General features: G+C 62.0%; 1 protein-coding gene across 1 annotated transcript; it reads left to right on the plus strand.

Moving 5' to 3' along the window:
• Window positions 1-639: 639 nt before the first annotated feature.
• Window positions 640-3,483, plus strand: PLPPR3 (phospholipid phosphatase related 3). The gene is made up of 7 exons (XM_057407450.1): window positions 640-764; window positions 876-1,061; window positions 1,191-1,320; window positions 1,451-1,646; window positions 1,726-1,783; window positions 1,976-2,149; window positions 2,228-3,483. Exons 1-7 carry the CDS (start codon window positions 690-692, stop codon window positions 3,473-3,475), a joined length of 2,067 nt encoding a protein of 688 aa, XP_057263433.1. The 5' UTR covers window positions 640-689; the 3' UTR covers window positions 3,476-3,483.
• The last annotated feature ends 5,625 nt before the right edge of the window (window positions 3,484-9,108 follow it).

Genomic DNA, 9,108 nt, shown 5'->3' on the forward strand with positions numbered 1-9,108 from the left:
GTGGGGGGGGGTCTAAAGGGGGGGGGGGGCGCGGGGCACAAAGGGGCCGCTCCCCGACTCCCCCCATCCCCGGCCCGACCCCCGCCTGCGGCTGCGGCACGGCCGGGAGAGCCCCCCCCCATCCCGGCCCCGCCGTTATCACCCCCCCCCCCCGTTAACACCCTCCCCCCGTTAACACCCCCCCGTCAATGACCTCCCGTTAATACCCCCCGTTATTGCCCCCAGTATTGCTCCGCCCCGCTATTGCCCCCCGTTGCTCCATCCCCGTTATCCCCTCCCCACCCCTTTCGCAGTCAGGGGCAGTTTCGGGGGTCGCGGGCTGCGCGGGGACCCCCATCCCCTGCTCTACTCTATGGGCAGCTCACCCCCCCCCCCTCCCCACGCCCTCCGCAGCAGCCTCGCTGCCTGTCACAATCGCGGCTGCCTGTCGCGATAGCAGAGCCTCCACTCCACCTGTTGTCACAGCTCCGGCTCGGCCGGAACCCCCGGGATGCTGGGGGGGAACCCCGGGAAGAAGGGGGGGGGGGGGGGGGGGGGGGAAGTGGGGATACCCCTGCCCGGTGCAGCCCCATGGTACCGGTACCTGGTGAGCAGCATCCAGATGAGCCAGGACCCCCCCATAGGGCTGAGAACTGGGGGTGAGGCTGCGGCCCCACAGCAAAGCAGCACCCGGCTCCCACCCCAGGACCATGATCCCCGCCAAGGAGAAGACCAGGGCTCCCAAGGACAGCATGACGCTCCTGCCCTGCTTCTACTTCGTGGAGGTGGGTGAGGATGGGCTGGGGGGCTCCTTCCCCAGGCCATGGTCCTGTGGCAGGGCACCGTGCCATGGCGGAGCGGTGTTCCCAACACTCTGCCCCCCCCGCCGGCTCCAGCTGCCCATCGTGGCCTCCTCCATCGTGACGCTCTATTTCCTGGAGCTGACCGACCTCTTCAAGCCGGCCAAGGTGGGCTTCCAGTGCTACGACCGCGCGCTCTCCATGCCCTATGTGGAGACCAACGAGGAGCTCATCCCACTGCTCATGCTGCTCAGCCTGGCCTTCGCCGCGCCGGCTGCATCGGTGCGTCCCGGGGTTGGGGGGGGGGGGGGGTGTGAGGATGGAGCCTGGTTAGGGCTTGGGGTCCTGGTGTGGGGAGACCCCTGCTCCCCATGGGGCAAGCGCTCCCTGAGCTGCCGGTCCCTCCCGCAGATCATGGTTGGGGAGGGCATCGTGTACTGCCTGCAGTCGCGGCTGAAGGGCCGCGCCGGCGCCGAGGGCAGCATTAACGCCGGCGGTTGCAACTTCAACTCCTTCCTGCGCCGCACCGTAAGGTTTGTGGGTACGTTGTGCAGGAGCCGGCACCCCATGGTGGGTGCCCGGAGGGGGGGGGGGGGGGGGGTGAGCCCTGACCACCCTATGTGGGACAGAGGAAAGGGGTGACCCGCCGTGACGTGCCACCCTGTCCCCAGGGGTCCACGTGTTCGGGCTCTGTGCCACGGCGCTGGTGACGGACGTCATCCAATTGGCCACCGGCTACCACGCTCCCTTCTTCCTGACCGTCTGCAAGCCCAACTACACGCTGCTGGGCACCCCTTGCGATGCCAACCCCTACATCACCCAGGACATCTGCTCGGGCACGGACAAACACGCCATCCTCTCTGCCAGGTATGTGCCGGGGGGGGGTCCATACGTGCCGCGGTGCCAACGCTCCTGCCCCATCCCAAGCACTGCAGTTTTCCCACAGGAAAACCTTCCCATCCCAGCACGCAACGCTCTCGGCGTTCGCTGCCGTCTACGTGTCGGTGAGTTCCCGGCTCTCGGGCACGGCGTGGGCTCCGTGTTGGCCCACGTGTGTCTGCGTTGGGTTGGCTGGCGCTTGGGTTGGGTCCGTGCGCACCCATGTGCATGGCTGGGGAAGGGGGATGCTGCGGTGCGTGCCGGTGCCATGAGCCGCGGATAACGGCCTCTTCCTGCCCCATCGCTGCCGCCACCAGATGTATTTCAATTCCATCATCTCGGACAGCACCAAACTCCTCAAGCCCATCCTGGTCTTCGCCTTCGCCATCGCCGCCGGCATCTGCGGCCTGACCCAGATCACCCAGTACCGCAGCCACCCGGCCGACGTCTACGTGGGCTTCCTCATCGGCTCCGGCATCGCTGCCTACCTGGTGGGTGCTGCGCGGGCAGGACGCTCGGCGCGGCCGCGGCACCGGGCCGGTGCTGACGCCGCGCTCCCGCTCCCGCAGGCGTTCCACGCTGTCGGCAACTTCCGCGCCCCGACCGAGAGGATCCCGGTGCCGGCGCCGGCCAAGGATGCTCTGCGGGCGCTGACGCAGCGGGGCCACGACTCCGTGTACCAGCAGAACAAGTCGGTGAGCACCGACGAGCTGAACCCGCAGGCGCGGCTGGAGGAGGCGGCGCGACCGGTGCCGCGGGAGAAGAACTCCCTGGGGAGCCTGAAGCGGGCGAGCGTGGACGTGGACCTGCTGGCCCCCCGCAGCCCCATGGGCAAGGAGAACATGGTGACCTTCAGCAACACCCTGCCCCGCGTCAACACGCCGTCCATGGATGACCCCGCGCGCCGGCACATGACCATCCACGTCCCCGTGGACGCCTCCCGCTCCAAGCAGCTCATCACCGAGTGGAAGCAGAAGTCACTGGAGGGCCGGAGCATGACGCTGGCGGAGGAGGCGGCGCAGGGCCGTGGTGCCGGGGATGCCGCTGAGGACGTGCCCCCGTCGCTGTACCCCACGGTGCAGGCGCGCGCGGCCGAGCGGGCGGCCGTGGGGCCCCGCGTCCTCATCCAGCCCCGCGCGGGCGCCTCGCAGCTCGTGCACATCCCCGAGGAGACCCAGGCGGGCGCCGGGGTCCCCGCCGGGGCCAGCGCAGCCGCGAGGGCCAAGTGGGTGATGGTGGCCGAGAAAGGGGGTGCGCAGCGGGTGGCCAACCCCCCGCGCCTCATGCAGGTCATCGCCATGTCCAAGCAGCAGGGCATGGTCTCCGTCACCCCCAAGCACTCGGAGACGTCGTCGTCGTCCACCAGCTCCGACTCCTCGCAGTACCGCTCGCCCTCGGAGCGGGACAGCTCCAGCATCATCACCATCGACGCCCATGCCCCCCATCACCCCGTCGTCCATCTCTCCGCCGGCAACGGGCCCTGGGAGTGGAAATCGGGGCCCAAGGGCCCCGAGGGGCCGGATGCCTACGAGCTGGGCGAGATGGGGAAGGAGTTCCGCGGCTTCCACCCGGCCAAGAGCGCCGGCGTCTCGCCGGGCTCCTCCATCAGCGACATGGAGCAGGACGAGCCGCGCTACGGCAGCCTGGCCGCCATGGCCGGGGGCGAGCGGGGGGGGGACACCGAGGGGCTGCCGGGCACCGCCAGCCGCGAGTCCACGCTGCGGAGGAAGCCGGCGGCGGAGCGGGAGGCGCAGGGGGACAGCGATGGGGACCACTACTACAAGAAAATGCAAGCCGGGCGCAGGTTTAAGGACTGAGGCCCCCCCCCACTCTCTGACCCCGGTGCCTTCCCCACGGCTCCCCCCCCCTTCCTGGTGATGGGGGGGGGGGAATGAGGATGGGGTCTCTGTGGCATTGGGGTGATGGAGCAGCGCAAGGATGCAGCCGAGCACGGTCACAGCGGACCCTGAGGCAGCCGGGATGTGTGGGAGTCCCCCTGTGGGACCCTGCTCCCACCAGGGCGCTGGGGAGGCTCAGGGGGCTCTGCCCCCCAACCGTGGTTGGGCAGCTCCAAGCACTTTGGACGTTTTTCTTCTCTCTAACATGGTGCTGACATTTCAGAGGGGGTCATAAATTATTCCAGCTCTGGAAGAGTATTCCTGGGGGGTGGGAGGGGGAAAATGATGCTGAAGGGCTTTGGGGGGGGCTGGATTGAGGGGTGCTGGGGGTTTGGGGCTGCCGTGGGGCAGCGGGCCCTAGTTTGTGGATGCTGGGGGTCCCGCAGCCCCACATCCTGTGCCAGTGCTGGGGAGGGACGAAGGGGGACGGGGGGGGGCCCAGGGCCGGGGCTCTGGGCACACGGAGGCTGTAAATAGTGCATGGGCTGATGGAGAGGGTGGGCCATGGGGTGGGCGCAGGGGGAGCTGGGGCTGAGCTCTGACCCCAGGAGCAGCGGCAGCAGCCCTGGGCTGGGATGCGGGGGGGATTGGAGGCTGTGAATGCATTTGTTGGGCGATGGCTGGAACGGCCGTGGTTTGGAAAGCAAATAAACACGTGGATGTTCCCCCCCTGGGCTCCTTTGCCATGGGGGAGCTGCTTGGGGGGGGGGAGGATGCTCCTAACGCACCGCATGAGCCCCCCGTTCCCAAGGAGATGTGGCCACCTGGGGACCCCCATGCTCCAAATGGGCTCAGGATCCTTCATCCCCCCATCCCCAAGCCGGGTTAAAGCCCCCCACATGCTCCTCAACCCATTGACCATAAACTCGACGTGACCCCCACACCCCCCCGGGGCGAGGAAGGGGCTGCGGGTCCCCATCGCACCCCAGGTTGATGGGGAGGGGAGGGGGTACCCCGTCAATAGAGACCCCCCCCTCCCCGTGTCGCTGCCGCTGCGCTTTCCCACCGCGTTGCCGTGACAACGCGGGATCCAGCACCGCAGCATCCGGCACCGCATGGGCCTCCCCGTGGTGTGGCCCCCCCTCCCGGCGATGGGCCCATGGCACCGAACTGCCAGCGCCAATTGGATTAACGGTGGAGATCCCAAAGCCTTCGCCTTGCAAACATATGGATTATCCTGCATAACCCCGGCTCCGTGCGGGAAAAACCACCCCGGGATTAGCGGGAGGATCGGGGGCAGCGCCTGCCCAGTGAATGGGTTGGGGGGATGCGATGGGGCGGGGGGGGGGGGGGGGGGTCGCTCAGCACCATTCGGCAGCAGCACAAGGGTCGTGGGTGAGCCCGGGGGGGTGAAGCGGAGCCGGTGGCCGAGGCCGGGTGGGAGGGAAGGGGGGGTCCCAGCAGCCCCCGGCGCCGCTCTCGCGGCTCCTTGCGGGGAGCGATGGCTCCACCGCCGCTTCCCGCTGCCTCTGACCCAGCGGTTTCCATGGCAACTGCCAGCCCCGCACGGCTCCCGCAGCACTGACAGCCCCCCCCCCCGGGGAGCAGCACCCCCAGCAGCGATGCTTGGGGCCCCATTGGGGGAACAGGAGCATCCGCATCCCCCTGCATCCCCATCATCCTCCATCCCCATCCTCCTCCATTCCCATCCTTCTCCATCCGCATCCCCCTGCATCCCCATCATCCTCCATCCCCGTTCTTCTCCATCCCCATCCTCCTCCATCCCCATCCTCCTCCATTCCCATCCTTCTCCATCCGCATCCCCCTGCATCCCCATCCTCCTCCATTCCCATCCTTCTCCATCCCCATCCCCCTCCATTCCCATCCTTCTCCATCCGCATCCCCCTGCATCCCCATCATCCTCCATCCCCGTTCTTCTCCATCCACATCCTCCTCCATCCCCATCCTCCTCCATTCCCATCCTTCTCCATCCGCATCCCCCTGCATCCCCATCCTCCTCCATTCCCATCCTTCTCCATCCCCATCCCTCTGCATCCCCATCCTCCTCCATTCCCATCCCTCTGCATCCCCATCCTCCTCCATTCCCATCCTTCTCCATCCCCATCCTCCCAAGGCTGGGAAACATTCCGGTCTCCCATTGAGGAGCCCCCTCCCCTGTCACAGCAGTGTCCTGATCACATACAAGGTCAGCGCTGGCCCTGGGCTGGGGACGGGGCAGGGGGGGTCTCACAGCCCCCATCCCCTGCCCCATCCCATAGGAACAATGGCAGAGACCATCCCATCCCATCCCATCCCGGGGCCACACTGACCCCACCGGGGCCATTCCGGGACGCACGGGGCGTTCCTGTGGATCCATGGGCAGGATCCATCCTCGTCGGCAGCTGCCGCGTTTCCACGGCAACGCAGCCCCATCGCCATCAATATTTGCCCGCAGGCAGCGCTGGGAGGCCGCAATTCCTGCATCAGGGAGCTAATGAGCCATGATGCCAGAGGGACAGGGACGGGCATGGGAAGCAAAAGCATCCCCAGGGAGCTGCTGGAGCGCCAGGCCGGCAGCGGGAGCTGCGGATGCCGGTGCTGCTTTAGGGTTCAACCCCTTGAGGTTGTAACGACCACCCCGGCGTCAACCATCACCAACCGCATGGCTGCAGGGGGCAGGAGCAGCTCGCTCCCATGGGAAGGGCCAGGTCCTGCTCGGCCGTGCTCCCACCCCAGCAGCCGTCACAAACCCGGTTACACTTCAGAGAACACCAGGGATTCCTTCCAGCAGGCGGAGGCTCCCCCGGGGATGGGGTTGGGAACCCTGGAGGCTGCTCCATGCTCCGCACTGATGGGCTGGGCACAAAGGGAATGTGGTCAAGGACAGCACAGCAGAGCCATGGAAGCACCAGCTCTTTCCCACTGACGGATTCATCCATCCACCTTTCCCCCTGCCCCTGGGCATCCTCCTCCAGACTCCTGCTCCAAAGCTCCCGGCTGCTCCATGGCATCCAAGCACATCCTAAGGGCCCCAGGCCCAACGCTGACTGCTGGGAAGGAGCTTTAACCAAGCTGAGCACACAGGGAAGACCCCAACTCTGCTCCGTGGGGAAACAAACGGGTCCAAGAACCAAAAGAATCCTGCAGGAGACAGCAGGGAATGACGCTCATGCTGGCCGGGAAGCGGCAGGCCCTCCAGCCAGAAAGGTCCAACACAGCTAAGGCATTAAACTAGAGAGTATTTGACTGGGAAGTGGGTTATTCCATGGGTATTAGCTAGAATATAGGGAAAGTTTAGGAATGTGAAGTTAAAAAGGCAGAGCGCCAGGTCGCAGCTCCGCTCCATGGCTGGTCAGGATAGGACACGCAGCCCAGTGCCCTTTTGGGCATCACCACCACCCGCTCCCCATGGATGCGCACGAGGAGGATCCCAGTAACACAAACCAAGCTGGAATTACGTGAGGAGGGAAAAATCAGAAGCAAAACAGGCACAATAAAGAGAGAGGGAAATCAGAAGCAAAGAATACAGAAGAAATTTATTGAAAGCACAAGTACAGACTGGCCAACAACTGCTTTCTACAATCTGAACAGTAAATAATGGAGCTACAGAAAGGTACAAAGGTTGTTATAAAATAGTTTTAATTTCATTTCTTTTTGCATTACAAACATTCGTTGAAAGAGGCAATGGAATTCTGATGGTGTGGTAACGCTTCCCCTCCCCACCCCGCCTTCCGCAATACTGAACCTGGAATCGCTGTTATCAAAATATACAATACATCTGTTTCACCATAAAAAAACCGGGTTTTGCTGCCCCCTCATGTCTTACAACAGGTATAAAAAAAGTATAAATATGTACACCCTTTTGTTACTCACATTCTTTACATGCAAACACAGGGATCCAAAGGAAAAGACCCACGGGCGCCTGGTCGTGGGTCACCTCCATTTGCCTGCACTTGGTTCCAGCCCGTGGGGTGACCGAAGCAGCGGTCAAGGCACCCCCCCAGGGGCAAGTCTCCTTCCAAGCAGCCTCTTCCCAACGCCCTGGGAGAGGCTTCTCAAACACATTTCAGATCCAAGCCCGGCCCCAGGGCTGCAGGGGAATGGGTTTGTCACCTGGGGAGGGACACCCACCACCAGACGCCTGGGTTTGCCCTCCTGAACGTTGAGGTGCTGGCAAGGAGGCGCGGAGCTGCAGCAAGAGGCTTTTGCCCACGTTTCGGGGTAACCAAACCCGGTGGCGCCGGCACAAGTGGGGCAAGGCTTCCAAGGAAGCTGGTTTTCCACGCCGCAGCCAGACACCCCCCCTCCTGTCAGCAGCCCAAGCTGAACCCTCACTCAGACCTCACGCGCTTCTCCAGTACAATTCACATCCTTGAGAGCTCAGGGAGGAGCTACGGCAAGTTAAGACTTTTCCAAACACTCAGTGCCAGGCAAGTCAAGAGCTCCCACACTAAGCCAGGAAATCCTGACTTGCAACACACTAAGACAATTAAAAAACAAACTTTGGTCCACAATTTGCAGGAAAAAAAAAACAAAACTAAACAAAAAACCCTGAAAAAAAGTACAAGATTCGTGTTATTTTGCATCCGAACAGGTTGCAGGTTAGAGGGAAAATGTAAGGCAACATCGGATCACACGAAAGAGAAGGCAGAATGGCCCGGGAAAGAGGCAGAAGCCAGGAAAAACAAACAATACATGGGTTTTCTTGGGGGGGGGGGGGGGGGGGGGGAAGAAACCAATCTGCTGCAATCTACTTTTAATAAATTCCCTTCCTATAACTTAGATCTGGGCTTCGAGGTTAAAAAGGTAAAACCTTCACCTGCGTCCTTTCCTTTAAGGCACAAGCTCTTTGTGCCCGTCACCTCCACCGCTTGGCTTCCCAAGTCTGCTTTTTGCTTCTGGTGTTTCACGGATCTCGGTACATTCCTCATCCTCAGTCATGACCTCAGCCTGCAACTAAAGATTCCTGCCCTACTGATTTCAATTACCAACGAAACAAAACAAAACAAAAACCAAAAAGAGAGAAAGGAAAAGTACAGTATAGAGGGTAATAGCACAAAGGAGTAAATTTAGAGTACGTTTATACCATCTTACCATTCTATAAAAAAAGGTACTTAAAACTATTTCTTTTGCATAATAAAGAGATTAGAATATTTGGTCAACTGGAAATATTGCTATAGGCACAGATGACAGCAACAGCATCCAAAAGTATAATACAAGAATTAACACCCCACCACCCCCCCAAAAAAAAAAGCTCAAATGCTGAAGACATGCTATAAGAACGATGGCAGAGCTACACTGGTCTTGTTAATCTCAACTCAGGGGCACGAAGGTGGCTCAGGGGAGCACCTTCCTAAACGTGGGATATCCCATAATTCTCCGAATCCTAGCCGAGTATTTAGACATAGATATTTACACACACGATTTCTGAGAGACTCGTAATGATTCGTCTTCACAAGTGTCCAGCAGTGGTTAATTTTGTCTCTTGATGGGAGGCTCCCGCACAGGCGGAGCCTCCGGCGCTATCAGCAATGGAATGTCAGTTGGGTTTGGGAACATTTCCCCACCCTGGCCCCTTCTGCTCGGTCCCAATGTGATGGATGGGCAAAGGA

Source organism: Pezoporus wallicus, unplaced genomic scaffold (assembly GCF_028554395.1).
Source record: "Pezoporus wallicus isolate ANWC-B61680 ecotype Strahan unplaced genomic scaffold, APGP_CSIRO_Pwel_v1 contig_14048, whole genome shotgun sequence".
In the NCBI taxonomy this organism is placed as follows: domain Eukaryota; kingdom Metazoa; phylum Chordata; class Aves; order Psittaciformes; family Psittacidae; genus Pezoporus; species Pezoporus wallicus.